The 21,041-nt window shown below is 39.2% G+C and overlaps 1 protein-coding gene across 3 annotated transcripts in view; it reads right to left on the bottom strand.

The window, feature by feature from the left end:
- Nucleotides 1-5,957: 5,957 nt before the first annotated feature.
- Nucleotides 5,958-21,041, bottom strand: part of LOC140495977 (uncharacterized) — a 41,392-nt gene continuing 26,308 nt past the window's right edge. For 2 of the 3 annotated variants that reach the window (XM_072595348.1, XM_072595349.1), the window contains exons 6-10: nucleotides 18,975-19,114; nucleotides 17,822-17,976; nucleotides 14,107-14,174; nucleotides 12,731-12,823; nucleotides 5,958-10,038 (exon numbers count right to left, since the gene is read on the bottom strand). In XM_072595348.1, coding sequence (XP_072451449.1) covers nucleotides 12,735-12,823; nucleotides 14,107-14,174; nucleotides 17,822-17,976; nucleotides 18,975-19,114 — 452 coding nt within the window. In that variant the 3' untranslated portion in view covers nucleotides 5,958-10,038; nucleotides 12,731-12,734. Of the gene's footprint in view, nucleotides 10,039-12,730; nucleotides 12,824-14,106; nucleotides 14,175-17,155; nucleotides 17,365-17,821; nucleotides 17,977-18,974; nucleotides 19,115-21,041 lie in introns of those variants that run through there. The other variant, XM_072595350.1, reaches the window with a different exon arrangement.

The raw sequence follows: 21,041 nt of genomic DNA, 5'->3' as shown, positions 1-21,041 counted from the left end.
TCTGCCCGTCAGTCTATCCTTACGATAACACATGTAGCCTTGAATATTCATTTCCCAGGCCCTGTCCCCATGAAGCCACGTCTCAGTTATCCCCACAATATCGTATCTGCCAATTTCCAAAAGAGCCTCAAGCTCATCCACCTTGTGTCTAATGCTTCGTGCATTCATATATAGAATTTTTAATTTGTTACTGCTCTCACCCTTCCCCTCAACCCTTATTTCACTCAACTTTACAGCATGATGCCTTTTCCAGTTTTCTGCCTCCTTGATACAGTTGTCTTTCTTGACTTCTCTTGTTCTAACTACCCCTTCAATTTCCTTTTTAAACATCCAGCTTGTCCCCTCCCCCCCGCTACTTAGTTTAAATGTAGCGGTGTTGCAGCAGAAAACCTGCCTGCCAGAATGCCGATCCCTGTTCTATTAAGGTGCAAGCCATCTCTCTTGTAGAATTTATGGTTACCATAAAATATACCCCAGTGATCCAAGAACTTGAAACCTTGCTTCCTGCACCAGTTCCCCAACCACACGTTCAAGTCCATTATCTCCCGGTTTCTGGCCACACTAGCCCGAGGAACTGGAAGCAAACTGGAGATAACCACCTTGGACGTCCTGCTTTTTAGCCTTCTTCCTAGTTCTGCGAAGTCTCGCTGTAGTATGTTCCTCCTCTTCTTCCCGACATCATTTGTGCCGACGTGTACCACCACCTCGGGCTCTTCACCCTCGTCCTTGAGTATGTCCTGCACTCTGTCCGCGATGTCTTTCACTCTAGCACCAGGAAAGCAACACACCATCCTTAAATCCCGTCTGCTGCCACAAAAACCCCGGTCAGTTCCTCTCACGATGGAGTCCCCTATTACCACGGCTCTATGTGATGTCCGACTCTTCCGCTCTGCTTCTGCGGCAACTTTTGATTGACAAACATGGCCGCCTTGCGAACTGGTAGTGTCATCAGACTCTACTGTTTCCAAAAGCTTCAACTTGTTCCTGACAGGTACTTCTCCCGGCGTCTCTTGCACCTGTCTCCTCTCTGCCTTCCTCATCGTCTGCACTCTTCTGCTCTCTTCTGGCATGATTGGTGTAATAACATCACTGAAGGTCTTGTCCAGAAAGATCTCGTTCTCTCGGATGAGCCTAAGGTCTTCGAGTTCTTTCGTCAGTGCTGCAATATGCTCGGTCAATTGCTGAATGTGCGCACACTTTCCACACATATACGAGCCAGACACACCAGAGTCATTGACTTGCCACATCAAACACGTAGCGCACTGAACCAGCTGAGCAGTCATGTCTTCACCCTCTTCAACTGTGGTGTAATCTCTTTACTCAACCTCTTTATCAAGATTCCTGAGCTGAAGCCTCACTCTTCGATCTAAACTTCCTTAGACCGTCTTCCTATGGCAACTCTGTGGACTCTTAATTAAGGTTAGAGGAGGAGGGAGGGAGGGAGACCCTACTTTGTAGGATCTGGGGTTTAGAACACACCCACTCTAATAACAATCCCTTACCTACCCGACCAGCTTTGCGCTCCGTCTGAACTTCCGCCCAGCTCCCGCCGCTCTCTGCTGCTCACCTCTCACGCTAAACCTATGCCCTCTATTTCTGGACTCCCCAACCCCAGGGAAAAGACTTTGTCTATTTACCATACCCATGCCCCTCAATTTTGTAAACCTCTCAAAAGGTCACTCCTCAGCCTCCGATGCTCCAGGGAAAACAGCACCAGTCTGTTCAGCCTCTCCCTATAGCTCAAATCGTCCAACCCTGGCAACATCCTTGTAAATCTTTTCTGAACCCTTTCAAGTTTCACAATATCTTTCCGATAGGAAGGAGACCAGAACTGCCCGCAATATTCCAACAGTGGCCTAACCGATGTCCTGTACAGCTGCAACATGACCTCCCCACTCCTGTACTCAATACTCTGACCAATAAAGGAAAGCACACTAAACGCCTTCTTCACTATCCTATCTATCTGCGACTCCACTTTCAAGGAGCTATGAATCTGCACTCCAAGGTCTCTTTGTTCAGCAAAGATGCCTTTAAAAATTTTCTCTCTCTTTCCTAGACAATGTATATTCAGTGATGTGGCCGCCCATTGCCTTCTGTAGCAGAGAATTTTACAGATTTACAATCCTTTGACTGAAAAAAGATTTCTTTATCTCAATCTTAAACAGTCTACCTGTATCCTGAGATTGTCTCCCCTGGTTCAAACTAGTTAAAACATCCTCCTGTCAGGTTAGGCTGAATTAGGGCAAATAATATTTTGTTACAAAATGCTTTTTGTAGCAGTGTAGTAATGTATGAAATTGCATCAGTCGTGTGTGCTTATGTATGAACAGTTAAGTTTTTTTTAAAACTCACTTGGAATCCACTGGAGGATTAAAATAACATCAAGTTGGAATTTTGTACAGAAGCTGATGCAATGCTGTCTGAGGTTTCCTCAGTGCTGTAGCCACCACAGAAGGGAGAAGGAATGTAAGTTGATACTGGGACAGTGTGCTAAAAATATTTCATTCACACTGCCCAATGAAACAAAAACAAAATTACTGTGAAATGAAATGAAAATAACTATTTTATGGTAACAAAATTGTTGGTGTTGACTTGGTAACATTTTGGAAACTACTATCATACATCTCAGTAGCCTAAACATGTTCTTGCTGATGAAACTTTATTTAGTTTTAATGCGCACTTTTGACAGGTTGTTCTTCAAATTCTTAGGCTATCAGTATTTCGTGAACTCTCCTCTAATTTGCAAGTGTTACCAGTTAATATACTCAAGGCATGTCAGAAATAGCTGCATTCCCTTATTTGGGCATGATGCTGACATAGTCTATCCCATATGAATTATCTTTTGAGCAAATTACCTATTACTTCAAGTCAAATAGTGCAAGTAATCAAAGTGATCATTTAGAGGTTACGTATTGGAATATAAAAACTAAGTGACTTAGAGTTAAGACAGCTATCGTGCTATAAATTTTTCAAAAATAAGTGAACAAATAAAAATACAGCCCTAGAATTAATTCGTGAAAAACAACTCTCCCTGGTCTCTCTTCAGACTAATACAGGTAAAGACATCATTGTCCTACAGAACCATAGAGCTGCTCTTATATTAGACAACTAATAATGGTTTAGCCTGGAAGGTCACACGCCTCAGACAAGGGTAGGTTGAGATAACAACCTTAGCCTGTGAGATTCGGAGGTGCCGGTGTTGCACTGGGGTGGACAAAGTTTAAAAAAAATCACAAAACACTAAGTTATTGTCCAACAGATTTATTTGGAAGTACTAGCATTTGGAGCGCTGAATGAAATTGCATCAGTTGTTTGTGCTTCCACATGAACAGTTAAGTTTTTCTTAAAAGAAATCACTTGGAATTCACTGGAGAACTAAAATAACATCAAGTTGGAATTTTGTTCACCTGATGAAGGAGCAGTACTCCAAAAGCTAGTGCTTGCAAATAAACCTATTGGACTATAAGCTGGTGTTGTGTGATTTTTAAACTTTGCCTGTGTGGGAATTGAACTCTCACTGAGATCATTCTGCATTGTAAACCAGGCACACATTAGAAGAGCTAACCGGAAGACCCTAGATAGACAGTAAGATGATGTAATTGCATTGAATGTGCTCATGATATTAGTAAAGCATATGCTGGCAAATTCATATAAAATTCTTTGGTCTAATATTTAACAAAGGTATTTACTAGTGTTTAATTAACGCATTCAATAGAATATTGGGTATAAGAGTTTGGTATCAATGTGAGTTTGTTCTCAACAAATATTGTAAACATAATATCAAGGATTTAGCATGGTTTTGCAACAGCGGGACATTTAAGGATCAGCAATACATACTGGCCTTTCCAGTAATGCCCACGGCCCATGAATGGAGAAATAAGTTTGCTCTCTCGACAACAATATTGTCATAACCAAGTATGTGATCATTTGTATTGCTGCTGTATTGATAGGAAACCTTTGTCAAAAGTTTGAACAAATTAGGAATAAAAATACAATGACAAAATTTTCATTCTGGTTCCAATTCCAAAACTGTTTGCTAAATGAGGAATTAAATTATGCAAATTAAAGAAATGATCAAAGACAAGTCAATTAGCTGGTGTTTTCTAGTAAAAATGGTGACTTTTTAGTGCAATACTTTGTTCAGACTATACTTGTTAGTGCAAACAAGAGTTATATAAATTTGGCAAAGGTCTCAATTTAAAACATCTGGAAAAGAACACACATAATTGAAACTGTCTTTCATTCCTTAAAACTGAATTCACCAATTAGCTGTGGACATTTGACAATTCTTACTATCATCTCTGCATCAGCAGTGAGACAACATAGCAGATATGTTCACTAGAAACAGCTAATGCTGGTTTTCAGCCTTAAGCAGTATAATCCATAAGTGGCTATTATCTTTTCCAAAAATATATCCTTGCCTTCATTGCTGACTACATATTAAGATCATGATTCCACCAAGTATCTTAAGCCAATTTTTGTTTCTAAAACTCACTAGGCAATCTGAGTTGATTTCAGCTTTTCAGCCTTAAGACTTGCCTTAATTTAAAAATAATTGTATGTTAAAAATGCATATTGAAACAACACATCTATATGGCATCTTTAGTGTAACAAAATGCTGCAGGATGCTTTTGTGGATTATCATAAAGCAAAGTTAGACACTGTAACAAAGGTGATAGCAGGACAGATGACCAAAAGATTAAAGATGTAACTTTAAAGGAAGAAAGAGAAGTAGAAAATCAGATAAGATTTAGGGAAGGAATTCCAGAACATAAGGCCTTAACAGTTGACAGTGTGGCTTCCAATAATGGAATTAATAAAGCTCAAAAGGCAAGAATTAAATGAGCACATATTTCACAGGTTTGAGAGATGGGAGGGATTACAGGGAGAAGGAAGAGTAAGTGATGCAAGGCATTTGAAAAGAAGGATAAGTTTTGAATCATGTCATCACATGATTGGAAGCCAATCTAGTTCAAAGATAACACAATGGACAATGGCTACTAGATATTTGTGCATAGCGTGAACTTTGCCTTCTTCCAATGTGCTATCACACCATCTGGGATTTCAACACTATTATCAACTTGATCTGATAATTACCAGAAGTCTCAATCTGTCCAGCGCTGTTCACACATGTACAAAGAATGCCATGCATAATGACAAACATCAGAACTTTTCAGCTCTTCAAGAACCCCTTAAACTCTATCGTTCACTAGGTAGACTGACAAAGGTGTGAAAATCACTGCAGTTAATCTTCAAATGATGCTGCAGTAATATAGAGTGGAGGATACAATCAGACTGGCCATGATTTTACTGAATGGCAGAGCATGTTCAAAGGGCCAACTGGCCTTTAAATGCTCCTAACTTACTTGCTTGTATGTGTGCAAAATCTGGAAAAGGAACAAGCAGATTGCCACACATCATCATATGGTTTCAGAATCTCCAAAGCAGATGCTAATCCTGCAAACAACATATCAGTAGAAACCATCCTGCACCAACAGCAAGGGACAACTTAATGAGTGGCAGGCTGGTTTAGTCTCAAGCAAATGGTGAATATAGCTAGGGAGTAGACTTTGGAGTCAGCACCAAAGACAATAGCATTAGTATTCCAACTATTTAATTGGACAAAATGTTCCTCATTGAGTCATAAATATCAAATAAGCAGATGAATAATTTACTAACAGTGAAAGGATCATGAATGAGTGGTGAGCTGCACGAGAGTACCATCAATGCACAAGTAAAAACAAATGATCTTTTAAAATGATCTAGTCAAGGCATAACATGTAGATTGAAAAACAGGAAGGGAACAAGGATTAATGAATGAAGGAAACAGGAATAATTGGTATGGGCGAGGGAAGAGAAACAAGTGACAAAATAAATCCAAGGGACTATGAATTGGTGTACAGTATATTGATTATATGCTTTACGTCAGCAACGCACATGAAACAGACTCTCATACATTCCTCTTCTCAAATGAGTTTATTAATAATTACCTGTTGATAAATATATCATGCATGAGATTACACCATGAATCTTCTAGATTCACTGAGCTAATTTCACAATTAGCTTCAGCATCTCTAACCTTCAGACAAAAATGACTGACACATTCTCTGAACTCCTTTGAAATTTAGTGAATGTAGTATATGGAGACTTTCAGAAAACTTTTGATAAATAATGAGAGGGTAATGGGGGAGATTAACAAACACAAGATTAGCAGAAAGGTAACAAATTGGTTTACGAATTGACAAGAAGGGAATCCTGACATCACCTCTTTAATTTCTCTGTTCTTCTCTATTCTGGCATATGGCTAATGGCCATCTGACTGATTTCCCTCATTCAGGTATCCATTAATGTATTTTCAGAGGTGGTTAGAGATTGACAAGTGGCAATCTTTAGAACTGATGTCCAGATTTTCAGATCATACTATAATGAGGAACATTATAAGCAGTGAACAGTAAAAATGCAGTACATGACTGAAAAAAGACCAGAAGTATTACATAATAATTTTAGCTTATTTGGAGCAGCAGCAGGAGAGGAGTGGGTGGAACCTGGGAGTGAATGGTAGCAGCGGAACTTCTGGATAAAAACCGGAGGAACAGGGCCCAGATCAAGCTCAGTCGCAGCAGCAGTGGAAGAGGAAATGAGTGGGTAGAATATTCACTTAATCCAAAGGCAGAGCTCTTGAGGCGATGTCAGAGTTTAAAAAGTGATGTATGACAAGAGGATTGGTTGCTTAGGAACCAGCTTTAGGGGCCAAAAGAGTAGTACTGGAGAGAGAGTAGATGTAAAGTCAGGAGCAAGTTCCATTCAGAAAAAGAAGGAATACTATGACAATACAGTCAGCAGAGAACACAAAGGCACATGGGAGGTCTGGAATGCTGCTCAGAGTACTCTAGTTGCAGCTGCACCAATACCTTGCAATAAGACTTCCTTATTTTCTTGCTCCAAACCCCTTCATGATTACAGTGAGAATTCAGGGCCAGTGTGCTTCTCCAAGAGTGATAGCAAAGGCAGGATGTTCAAGGCATTTTAGGAGTAGATGTAAGGGGATTATCAGTAAAAGAGTGGGACTGATTGGAGATCAAAGCAGCAATTTATGCATGGAGCCAGTGAATATGAGTGAGGTCTGAAATGAATACTTCTCATATATATTCACAGAAAAAAAACATTGTAGCTGGGGATTTCAGTTGGGATGGTGAAGTTGTAGAACATGTTAAAGATTAATACAGAGGAGGTATAAGATAAATAAATTTCCAGGGCCTGATGAGATGTATCCCAGGTTGCTATGGGTGGCAAAGGAGAAGATTGCTGGGGCCCTGGCAGATATATTTAATACTTTGCTGGACACAGGTGAGTACCAGATGACTGGAGGATAGTTAATATAGTTCTTTTATTTACTAAGGGCAGCAATGATGGGCCAGGTAATTACAGACCTGTTAGTTTGACATCATTGGTATGGAAATTACTGGAAAAAAATTCTGAAAGGACAAGATTAAACAATATTTAGGAAGACAAGGATTGATCAAGGATAGTCAGCATGAAGTTTTGTAAAGCGAGATCCTGTCTGACTAATTTAACTGATTTTTTTGAAAGGTTGACTTAACACATTGGTGAGGGTATGCCGTTGATGTGGTTTACATGGACTTCAGCAAGACCTTTGACAAAATCCCACATGGAAGGCTGGTCCAAAAGGCAACTGCCCATGGTATCAAGGCAAACTGGAAAACTGGATCTAAAATTGGCTAATAAATATATGAGGCAGAGGGTGATGGTGTAGAGTTGTTTGTGTAATTGCAAGCCTGTGATCATCAGCATACCGCAGGAATTGGTGTTGGGACCCTTGCAGCTTGTTACATACATTGATAACTTGGATGTGAATGCAGAGGTTTAATTAGTAAGGTTGCAACTGACATGAAAATTGGGGGTATTGTTGATAGTGAAGACGACGGTGCCAGGCTAGCTTGATATTGCTCAGCTGGTAAATTGGGAAACGCAATGGTAGATGGAACTTTATCCTGATAAGTGCAAGCTGATGCATTTTGTGAGGTCTAATGAGGGAAGGATATCCACCAATAAATGGTAGGTCCCTATGGAGCACTGAGGAGCAAAGGGACTGTGGCATAAAAGTCCATAGATCCTTGAAGGTGTCAGCACAGAGTCAGGATTGTGAAGGAGGCAAAAGGGATACTTGCCTTCATTAGGTGGGGTGCAGAATATAGAAGCAAGGAAGTCTTGTTTCAGCTTTTTAAAACATTGGTTAGGTCACACATGGAATACTGTGTGTATTTCCGGTTGCCACTCTCTTGGAAGGACATGATTGCATTGGAGAGGGTGCACAGAAGGTTCATCAGATTGTTACCTGGCATGAGGAAAGACCAAGTAGGCTGTGTTTATTTTCCTAGGAGCAGAGAAGGCTGAACAGTTATCTGATTGAGGTATAGAGAATTACGACAGGCATAGTAAACAGATCAATGGAATTTCCCCATGGCAAATGTGGAAGACCAGTGGGGAGAAGTTTAAGGTGAAGAGCAAGTGGTTTAGAGGATGTCTGAGGATAAAGCTTTTTCACCCAGAGGTTGGTAGATGTATGGAACCTGGTGTCTGAAAGGGTAGTGGAGACAAATATTCTAGCAACATTTAAGAAGCATCTGGATGAGTACTTAAAATGTCACTGCACTGTAGGCTATGGACCAAGTGCAGGTAAATGGGATGAGTGTATTGTTGTGTTTGTTGGTCGGTAAAATCATGGTGGGCTAAAGGGCCTGTTGATTCTTTACAGCACTGGTTGGTTATTGGGAGAATGCCAAAAATTGGGATCAATTAGGAAGATTTGAATACATACAGCAACAAAGGAAACAGCTCAAGGCCATAATAAAGTTAATGGAATACTGAGTTTTATACTGAGAGATACAGAATGTTAAAATTGAGATGTACCTGTGCACCTCAATAGTAAGACCATCCAAAAATGTGCAGGTTAGTTAGATTGGTCATGCTGAATTGCCCATGGTGTCCAGAGATGTGGAAGCTAGCTGGATTAGCCATGAGAATTGCAGAGTGATAGGGTAAGTGGGGTGGGGGGTGGGGATGGGGATGGGATGGTATGCTCTTTGGAGGGTCGGTGTGGACTCGATGGGCCAAATGGCCTACTCCACACTGTAGGGATTCTAGAATTTTGTATTCAAGAGTAATATTGCACTCCAGATTATGGTAAACATGGGACAAATAAAAGGTGCATTGTTATTACTAGGATTCTGCCTATTACAAGGAATATAATTCTTAAGACTTAAAAATTCAGGCCTTTTTATTTTAAAAGAAAACAAGGAGGACAGTTTGATAGGACAGAGTAGACAGAAACAAATGGTTTCAGTTGATAAATGAGTAAATTCACAGGGAAAGTTTTTTTTAAAAAGTCAGTGTTGTGAAGCTGAAAAATAAAATGGCTAGAAGAACAGAACAAGCAGAGTATCTGGAAAGACTAATGTCTGGAGGATAAATACCAACAAAGTCATGTCATAGTTGAGTTGCTGCATAATTCTATGTAACTTTGCAGCACAAAATTAACTCATTAATGTGTTCAAGAACAAGCTGCTGCTACCAAAAATGACCCAGCTGGCATTAAAAAAATTAAGGTAACATCAAACCAATCATCATAACTACACCAAATCAATATTTGTATTGACAATGAAATAGTCGATGGCATCAAGTACTCTAAAGCATAAATCTAACTATTATTCTTCAGTAACATTTTTTACTTTTGTCATATGTGAGCCATTTGTTGCTCATTTCTAACTGTCTTTGAGAAAACAGTTACAATTCAATGTGTTTTCCACCTCTGCATTCTATTCTAACATTTTGATCAAGTTTTGTCAATAAATAGATTGTATAATGTGTTCATGTAATACTCAAAGGAATTTTATGGCAATCCATTGACTGGTATACTGCCAACTGAAACCAAATTCCAAGCTGGAAATGAAGAAGTGCTGAGCAATTCAGGTTCTCTTCTTGAGCCTTTCTTGATGCCAAACTCAAATTCAACAATGTCTAGACCATGCAAAGGAAAAAAGATAAAAGTTCAAATTTCTCTACTAATACATTAAATATTTAGTTGTACAGTTTTATATTACAACTGTTATTTAAGACTGCTCGAAATTGGAGCAGGAGCAGGCCATTATGACATTCCTCACATCCACTTACCTGCTCTTTCCCCAAAACCTTTGATTCCCTTACTGCATCAAGAATCTCTCAGCCTTACATATGTAGAGTCACAGAGTCATAGAGATGTACAATATGAAAACAGACCCTTTGGTCCAACATGTCCATGCCAACCAGATAAACCAACCCAATCTAGTCCCACCTGCCAGCACACAGCCCATATCCCTCCAAACCCTTCCTATTCATATACCCATCCAAATGCCTCTTAAATGTTGCAATTGTACCAGCCTTCACCACTTCCTCTGGCAGCTCATTCCATACACGTACCACCCTCTGTGTGAAAACGTGGCCCCTTAGTTCTCTTTTATATCTTTTCCCTGTCACTGTAAAGCTATGCCCTCTATTTCTGTACTCCTGACCCCAGGGAAAAGACTTTGTCTATTTATCCTATCCATGCCCTTCATAATTTTGTTAGGGATTCCAAAGACTCACATCTCAAAAAATTCTTCCCCATCTCAATCTTTAATTGGGTCATCCCTTAATTTTGAGACCATGCCCTCTGGTACTAGATTCTGTTATGAGGGGAAACATACTCTCTACATTTACCCTGTCAAGGCCCTTATTAATCCTGTATATTTCAATGCGATCACCTTTCATTCTTCTGAACTCCAGTGAGTAGAGTCCCAACCTGTTTAGCCTTTGCTCACAAGACAATCCCTCCATACCAGGGATCATCAATCCTAGTGGATATTCTCTGAACTGCCTCCAATGAAAAAATGTTTTTCCTTAAAAACTGACCAGAACTGCTCAAAGTAGTTGAGATATAGCATCGGCAATACTTTGTACAGTTACAGTAACACTTCCTCACTCTCATGCCCCGAACCCCTTGAATTCAAGGCCAACGCTCCATTAACTTTCCCAATTACCTGCTGTACCCTGTACACTAGCTTTGTGTTTTGTGCACAAGTACCCTCAAGTCCCTTTGTGTTGCAGTTTTTCTCCATTAAATAATATTTTGTTCTTTTATTGTTCCTTCCAAATAAACAGCTTCATATTTTCCCAAATACTCTGTCAATATTTTACCCACTTACTCAACCTAACAATATCTCTTGTAAACTGTTTACATCCCTCTCACAACCCATCTTTCCACCTATTTTTGTGACCTGCACAAATCTGGTGACAATACATTCATAGAATTCCCACAATGTGGAAAACAAGCTATTCGGCCCAACAAGTCCACACCAACCCTTGGAAAAGCATTCCACCCAAACCCATGCCCATCCTTGCATTTCCTAGTAGCTAATGCACCTAACCTACACATCCCTGACCACTATGGGCAATTTATTATGGCCGAGCCATCTAACTTGCACATCTTTGGACTGTGGGAGGAAACCTGAGCACACGCCAGAAACCACGCAGACATGCAATCCCCACACAGCCAGTCACCAGAGGTTGGAATCGAATATGGGTCCCTGGCACTGTAAGGCAGCAGTGCTAACCAGTGAGCCACCGTGCTACACTTCCTCCAAGTCATAAACAACTGTGGTATCAGTACTATCACTTCCATTCAGAGGAAAGGTTAATCAACCTGAAACGTCAACCCTGATTTATCTCCTCAGATCTGCTGAGCTTTTCCATAAATCTCTATTTTTGTTACTGATCCCTGTGGAACTGCACTGGTTACACCTCACTAACTTGAAAAAGAACCCCTTATTTGCACTCGCTATTTCCTATTCACTAGTGAATTCACTATCCATGCCAATAGACTACCTCTAAAAACCTTGTCGAACACCTTCTGGAAGTCCAAATACAACACACCTACTGGTTCCCCTCGATTTTCTCTGGATGAGTTCGTCAAAAAATTTTAATAAATTGGTCAGGCATGATTTCCCTTTCAGGAACCATGTTGACTGTGCTTGATTAGATTTGATTTTCCAAATGCTCTGCTATTACTTCCTTAATGACTGATTCCAATACTTTTCCAACAATAGACGTTGGGCGAATTGGTTTAAATAGTTTTGCTTCCCTCCTGTTTTGAATAGAGATACCACAATGGCAGTTTTTCAATCTTCTGGCACTTTGCCAGAATCCAAGGAATTTTGGAAAACTACAACCAATGCATCCACCAACTCTATAGCTACTTCTTTTAGGATTCATGGATATAAACCATTGGGCCAGGGGACTTATTTTAGCTGCATTAGTTTGTTTAATATCACTTCTCCAGGGATGTTGATGGTAATTAATTCTTCCTCTGTATTCCTTAGTCTTAATACTAATGGCAAGTTCAAATTATCTTCCACCGTAAATTTAGTACAATACACTTACACTGAGAATAATCACTCATGAGGTTTATAATCCCAGAATTTGTTGCTGCATCTTTTTAAAAAATACATTTCATATTTCATTTATAGGTAAAATTTTGAAGAGTGCACTGAAAGCTAACATTAGGGTACTGGATTCTAGTGCCACTCATTAGGGACAAATGTTGTCCTAGAACACTATCTGAACTACCTGACATTTTACTAGCTGTAACATCTCCAGCTTCTGATTATCTATACAATCACTGCACAACGGAACATACCTAGTCATTTTCTCAAGTTAGTTGGTTGTGACAGTAACTGTACGAGACGTTGTTTCCAGTACAGCGGAATACTTGCTCCAGTTTTGGGTGAAGCTTTAAGACAAATCAAAAACAAAAAAGTCACCCTTAAGTTGTTTTTCCACTATGCTATAGAACCATGAAAACAATAATAGTATTATTATTCATGAAAAAAATTTAATGCAATGTAGTGTAGATTTGAATAACAGTTTACCCTTGTATCCAAGTGGTTGATTGCTGAACCAGTACATTCACACCTTAATGTTGAAGTTGACCAGAGATAATCTTGCAACCACACAGTCCACTCTATTAACATGACTGCCTTATTTTACCCTTGTAACATCACCTGACTTTGCTCATCTGCTGTTGAAATTTGCATCAATATCTTTGTTATCTGTAGGTTTATCTATGCTCTTCTAATTAGACCCACAAATTCCAAACTCCACAAAACTGAACTCACTAAAATATTGCTATCTATATCCAAAGTCACATCTCTTGTTCACTTGTTACCCCTGTGCTTGTTGACATAGTCTGACACTGCCTCAATTCTGCAATTTTTAATCTTGTTTTCAAATCCATCCATGGCCAAGATCTTCCCTGCGCCAGCTCCACTAGCCTCCAAGATATCTGAACTTTTGCAATTATGGCATCATGTGTTTCCCCTAATTTTAATTGTTCCATTCTTTCAACCAACAACTTCCAAGAACTAGAATTTTCTTTCATATCTTTCCTTTCTTTTCCTTCTTTATTATACTCCTTAAACACACCTCTCAGCAAGCTACTGCTCAACTGTCCTTTAACCACCCCTTACTTTGCTCTGTGTCAAATACTATTTAATAAATCTCTGTGAAGCATCAGAGATGTTTTACTAATTTATATAGTATATATTTGTATAAATCCAAATTGTTGTTGATACAGAAAATAATAAGGCCATACTGAACAATAAGGTCTCTTGTTCAAACCATAATCTTTGCAGTTAGCTGATCTTAGCTGGAGCAATGGCAGATGTGCGCCAATATATATTAGTACTCTTGTAATTAGGAATAGTAAAATGCTGCCACTTTATAAAAACCTCTGATGGGAGGTGCAGTTTACCTACATTAACAGTGGCCCTTTGTGAAAGGAGCAAAAACGGGTGGGTCAGATGAATAGTGGTATTATACACTAAAAATATTATATGGGTAACCAATACTGATTTACAGCATGTGATGGTGAGGCAAGAATACACTTGGCATTTTTTACAAAAGCGAAAACTGTCGAAGTTAAAGTTCACTTCCGCAAGTGGAATTGTTATTCTTTTGAAATTTCATACAGGAAGCATTTTTGACGTTATTTAATCCACGGGCTGTAACACTTACCACAATTACCTTCTGAATATCTTGCAAGCCCAGCCGCTACCATCTTTTGGGAAAGCTTAGATCCTCTCCTAAAGGAAATAAAATGCTTAAACAAGAACAACAAACTAAACTAACAAAGTTAAAGAAAGAGAACTTATGCTGTAGAGGCTTTACCTTTTGACTGTTAAATGAAACTAGACTAAAATTATACACCACTGTGAAAAATAGAGAGATTATACCTGAGATAATGGCTCTTTATTCACCACATATTCCCATCTTCAGGTAAACTGGCATAGGGTTAAAAATCAATGAGTTAAATGTGGATAGAATGTTTCAGTTCATGGGATAATGGCATCATTACTGGGGTAGAAAAGAGCGGTTCCAAAGGGTTTCACTTGACCCAGACTGAAGTAACTCCAAAGAGGCCACTATCTCATCATCAAGTCACCGTTTATTTATTCACAAACAATCTGTGACTATGGTACTGCCTCAGTGTCAGACATCAGAGTGTCAGTATCTGACACTTATCCTTTTCACATATCAGTCAGGTTCCTAATTGGACAAGATTAACAGCTCCAATTAGAAAACTCATATCCCATGAGTTTCAACTGAAAGGGTTCAGAAAAGATTTAAAAAGATCTTGCTAAGGTTAGAGTTGAAACCAGAGGGAGGGGCTGAATAGGCAGGGGCTGTTTTCCCTGGAGTATCAGAGGCTGATGAGTGAGTTTATAAAGGTTTATAAAGTCATGAGGGCATGGATAGGATAAATAGACAAGGTCTTTTCCCTCGGATGGGTAAGTCCAGACTTGAGTTTCAGGGTGAGGAGGGGAAAGATATAAAAAGGACCCAAGAGGAAACTTTTTCACACAAAGGGTTGTGCATGTATGGAATGAGCTCCAGCAGAAGTGGTGGGGGCTGGTACAACTACAGCATTTAAAAAGCATCTGGATAGGTATATGAATAGGAGGGGTTTAGAGGGATATGGGCCAAGTACTGGCAAATGGGACTAGATTTGGTTAGGATATCTGGTTGGCATAGACAAGTTGGACCGAAGGGCCTGTTTCCTTGCTTACGTCTCTACGACCTTGTTACAATCACTGCACCTACTGAGACCAGTGTCCTGACAAATCGAATAACTATAGCCATAGCAAGGGCTTTAAAATAATTAGAGGAGCTGGAATGGAGAGTGTGTGCAAAGTAGGAATGTCAGTTTACAAATCAAAAGGATATATTAGTTTGGGAGCTATTTGGATAATGGGACAGGAGGGGATTGAGTATATATACACAAAAACAGCAGTTAAACGGACAACATTTTAATGACTCTTTATTTCAATACATGTAGGATGTGGAGCAAAATAAATAAAGAAGCTAAAGGCGCAAATAAGGCTAAAGGGTATGATCTTATAGACAGGGTTATAAGCTGATCAAAGTTGGGAACGAAATATCCAGGGGTATGTGACTTTTTGAAAGGACAGGCAGGAAGGAAAGTCTGAAGGGGTAGCTTTGTTAATATAGGATAGGTTACAAGAGCAAGAATTAAAATATGTATAATCCATATGGATTGAGATAAGAAATAACAAGGGGTGAAAACAATGGTGAAAGTAGTCTATAGCCCCCCTATTGACAACTATACTATAGGACAGAGAATACATGTAGAACAGGCAATCAAGGGTGATTTTAACACTTTATGTAGATTGGGAAAATAAAATTGACTGCCATGACTCATGAGTAGCCACGAGTAGGAATTCGTAGTATATTCAGAACGGTTTTCTGGAATTATTTTAGACCTGGTAATGTGAAATGAACTTCAATAAATTACTTTAGACTAAAAGATCATCTATAAAATAGTGTCCGTAGCATTATAGAATATAGCATGCAGTTTGAGTGTAAGAAAGTTCAGTCAGAACTAACTGTGTTAAAGGAGAACAAGTTGGCATGGATAGGGAAAGGAGTTTACCAGCAAAGATGGTCAAAGAACAATGGCAGACTTTTGAGAAAATAGTTTATTGCTCAAAACAAAAGATATGTACCAGTGAGAAGAATTCTAGGAAGGGGAAAAGACAACAATGGTTAACCTTGGAAGATAAGAATAGCATCAAATTTTAAGAAAGAAAATCATACAACGTGGCAACGCTAGAGAACTGGGACAGTTTTAAAAACTAATAAAAAATGACTAACATAATAAAGAGGGAGAAAATAAACTTTGGGGTAAGCTTGCAAGTAATAATTAGACAGATAGTAAGAGCTTCTTTGAATATGTAAAAAGGAGAGGTCAACAATAACGATAACCCCTAATAGAATGAGGCAGTGAAATAACAGAATAAGGAAATGGCAGAGAAGCTGAATAAATACTTTTGCACCTGTATTCGTGGTAGAAGACAGTAACAGTATTCCAGAAATATTCAATAATCAAAGGGTAAAAGGAGAAGGTTGTTGGATTTATGTCCTATCACTAGAGAAAGTATGTTAAGGAAACTCATGGGTTGAGGGTTGATGAGTCGCCATGACCAATGGTATTCATCCTAGGACACCAAAAGAAGTAGCTACAGAGATAGTGGATGCGCTGGTTAAGAATCTTTCAAGAATCAAGAGGTTCTTGAAAGATATTGAAGGATTGGAAAACTGTCAATGTAATATCCGCATTCAAACTGGGAAGGAGACTAAGAACAGGTAAATATAGCCCAGTTAGCTTAACATCTGTTACTGGACAAATGTTAGAGTCTATTATAAAGGATGCAAAAGCAGAACATTTAAACATAGGTAGTAAGATCAAGTGACATCATCTGGTTTCATGAAGGGGAAGTTACATTTATTAGAATTGAGGAAGCAACAAACATGATTGATAAATTGGATATATTTGGATTTCCAGAAGTCGTTTGATAAGGTGTTACACATTAGGCTACTTAATAAAATAAGAGATTAGACAATTTTGGGGACAGTATATTAGTATGCGTGAAAAACTGAGTTGACGTGAGTGAAAGGAGGACTTTGGAGTCCTCATGCAAAATTCACGAAAAGGTGGCATACAAGACAGCAGGTAATAAGCAAGGCAAATAGAATGATGGCTTTTATTTCAAAACAAGTGGAATACAAACATAGAAAGGACCTGCTAAAATTAGAGCACACCAATAATACTGTGAGCAATTTTGATCCCCTTATCAAAGGTAATAGCAGAATTGGAGGCAGTCCAGAGAAGATGCACTAAGTTGATTCCAGTTATGGAAGGATTGTCTTCAGATTGAGGAGAGGTTGAATAGGTTGCCAATCGCATAACTCAGGCTGTGGATAGAGTTTAAAACTGATTAGTGAAGATAGGGGGGATTCAATTGCATGGAAAAGTATGGAAAAGCTTAAGCACGGGGAGAGCTTTCAGTTTAAGTTTCAAGAACAAGTAATAGGACAGAGTGTATACAAAGGGATGGAATACAGTGTGGGTAAGTGTGAAGTTATGTACTTTGGTAGGAAGAATAGAGGTGTTAACTATTTTCTAAACATGGAAAGGTTTCAGAAATCTGAAGGACAAAGGGACTTGGAAGTCCTAATTCAGATTTGTTTTAAGATCATCATGCAGGTTCAGTTAGTCTGGATAAAGAGATATATCGGGCATAAGTGGTTCATGCATAACGAAACAGACTTTTACCTGGTCTCATTAGTACGACTTAAAATAAAGTATATATTTAATTAAGATAAGAACATCACAAGTCAAAAGGCATATATGGATGTCTTGCCAGCATACCTCATGATCCCTATTTTCCCTCTTTCACTAAAAAGTGCCACCGTCATAATGTTCGATTTTTGATAAAGTCTTGCAAAAAATGTTTTGTTTTTCACAGACTTCTTGAACCAGTTTATCTCTAATCTGGACCAGGTCACACCATGCATTGGAGAAACCTGTAAATTTGAGAAGATATTGTTTTATTTGCATCTGTACCCGCCACCTCAATTCCCAACTAAGCTCAACATAAGACCATAGGAACTCCTGTGGTCTCTGAAGCACACCAAACCATTCAGAACAATAATTGCTGGTCTTCTTCCTCAACTCCAATTTCACACATACCTTGAGAGACCAAAAACGTATCTGTTTCATCTTTTAAATCTATCATATGCTCATTGTGAAACTTATATTTTACAGTGCAATGTGGACAAATTGGTATATCATTGTCAGCACCTGATAAGCTTAACAGTTGAGTTAAAAAGCACTACACATTATGGATGTCTATGGACTGCCATAGTCCCTCTCTTCAGGTACCACGTCATAAAAGGACACAGGTGACCACAGACTCCCATCAGAATGGTTTATGATTATGTGTGACAAAATACTGTAGTGCTTCGCCTTTGCCATTTATACCCTTAATGCCATCATATATATTGGAAGGATTTACAGGCTAATAATCAACCTGTTTAGCTACATCATGAATGCACCCTCCTTCCAGTACAGAAGCAGGATTTTAATGGAGGGCTTTTACCATTGCACTATATTACATTACCATTGCACCACAAGATCTTCTCATGGTCTAATTATGAAAACTTATTTCATTATAGAAACTAAACAACACTATTTATGCCATGTTGTGTTTCAATTTTTAAAATGCTCTTTTTGTTAATGAGAATAACAGTGTCTCAAAGAGTAGGGAGAACTTGGTTATGGGAAGCAGCAGCAGTCAATATCAATCAAGTTATATTCTATCATGCCCAAGGCACTGAGCACTGGTGCAGCACACTTGCAACTCCCAAGCTTCTAAATTTAGCATTTAATAAGTTTTAGTTCATCTGGTATACATTAAAGCTAAAAAAGGGCTTAAACAACATCATTGGTCTTGGTTTTATTAGGTATAATAAAACCCTCCATGTTAAGAATTTTAGTAAACTTCACATCCGTATATACTTACGTTTGCTAAAGACACACACAATGCTTGCTGGGGAAGGACACAATATGCTGGAGGAAGAGGTTTTAAATAACTTAATGAAAGGCAAGCAGAAAATCCATAATCTACACATAACACTTCCAGTAGAAGGTGTTGATGATCACCTGCAAAACAATGTCAAAGTTAAGAATTTCTCTCTTTGATGTGAATCAATCTTTCAAAAAATGAATGCAAACAGACTGCTCGATTCAGAGGGAAACAGCTTTTCAATAAGTTCCTGAAAATATATTGGTCTTAAAGTTGGTGTATCGTAGAATGTAAGTGACTAAGCTCATTTCTGATTTATGTAAATTTTATCCAAGTGGATAATCAAAGCTTTTAATAGGTTGTATTAGAGCTTCAGGAACACAAATGGTATGTCAAGCTAACCCAATGTTTCACATTCCCAAAACTTTATTAAGGTAACTACCTGCTATTGACTCAGCACGTAATGTGGGAAGTGATCATTAAAGAAGAAATAGTGAGACTTCTGGATGGAAAGGGTTCCATCAGGCAGATGCAGCATGGATTCAAGGAGGGAAGGTAGTGTTTGACAAACTTATGGGTGCTCTTTGAGGATGTAACAAGCACAGTTGATGGTGGAGAACAGGTAGATGTTGTATACTTGGATTTCCAGACAGCGTTGGAGAAGGTGCCGCATAAAATACTCATCCATAAGAATGCATGGAGTTGTGGGGAATGTACTAGCATGGATAGAGGAATTGTCAACCAATAGAACGCAGAGAGTTGGGATAAATGGGTGTTTCTCTAGTTGGAGACCAATGGTGAGCGGGGCACCGCAGGGGTCGATGTTGGGCCCACAGCTGTTCATGATACATATAAATGATTTGGTAGGAGGAGACAGAGTGTAACATATCCAGGTTTGCTGATGAGGACCAAACTGAGTGCTAAGGCAAACTGTGCAGAGGATGTGGAGGATCTGCAGAGAGATTTAGATAGGTTAAGTGAGTGGGCAAGGGTCTGGCAGACGGAGTACAATGCTGTAAATGTGAGGTTATCCATTTTGGAAGTAGAAGTATTAAGTCAGAGTATTACTTAAATGGTACAAGATTGCAGAATGCTGTTGTGTAGAGGGACGTATGAGTGCTCATACATTAATTGCTAGAAGTTGATTTGCAGGCATAACAGGTAATCAGGAGGGCAAACGGAATATTGGCTTTCATTGCTAGAGGGATTGAATTTAATTGCAGGGAGGTTCTGCTGCAATTGTGCAAGGTATTGGTGAGTCAATATCTCATCTCTTGACTCATCTCCAGCATGTGTAGTACCCACTTTCACCAAGGTATTGGTGAGGCTGCAACTGGAGTACTGTACACAGTTCTGGTCTCCTTACTGGAGGGAAGATATACTGGCTTGGAGGCGGTACAGAGAAGGCTCACCAGCTTGATTCCGGAGATGAGGGGGTTACCCTATGAGGAGAGGTTGAGCCCCCGGGACTGTACTTGCTAGAATTCAGAAGAATGAGAAGGGGTCTTAGAGAACCATAAAGAATTATGAAATGGATAGGCAAGTTGTTTCGACTGGTGGGTCAGACTAGGACTAGGGGTCATGGCCTCAAGATTAGGGGGAGTACATTTAGGACAGAGATGAGGAGGAACTGCTTTTCCCAGAGAGTGCTGAATCTATGGAATTCTCTGCCCAAGGAAGCAGGCAGCTTAATTAAAAATATTCAAGACACATTTGCATGGTAGGGAAATTAAGGGTTATGGGGATAATGCAGGTAGGAGGAGCTGAGATGATGGATTGTTCGGCCATGATCTTAAGGAGTGGCAGAACAGGCTTGACGGACCAATTGGCCTACTCATATTCTATTACTATGAAACTATGTAACAACACATTGAACAATTTTGCCAATTTCAGTTGGGATCCAGTTTTATGCTATAATTGCATGGATTAGGACCTCTGAAAAGTGAATATATATAAATGTTAATGACTGGCCAGTTAGATTCTCACAAGAAGACAGACTGTCCTGAAGGATTAGCAGACCAGAGATGTTACCTCTACCTACTCTCCACAGATACTGCCTGCTCA

Source organism: Chiloscyllium punctatum, chromosome 25, assembly GCF_047496795.1.
Source record: "Chiloscyllium punctatum isolate Juve2018m chromosome 25, sChiPun1.3, whole genome shotgun sequence".
Lineage (NCBI taxonomy): Eukaryota > Metazoa > Chordata > Chondrichthyes > Orectolobiformes > Hemiscylliidae > Chiloscyllium > Chiloscyllium punctatum.
The sequence above is the reverse complement of the archived record's forward strand: the minus strand, read 5'-3'. Positions and strand labels throughout refer to the sequence as shown.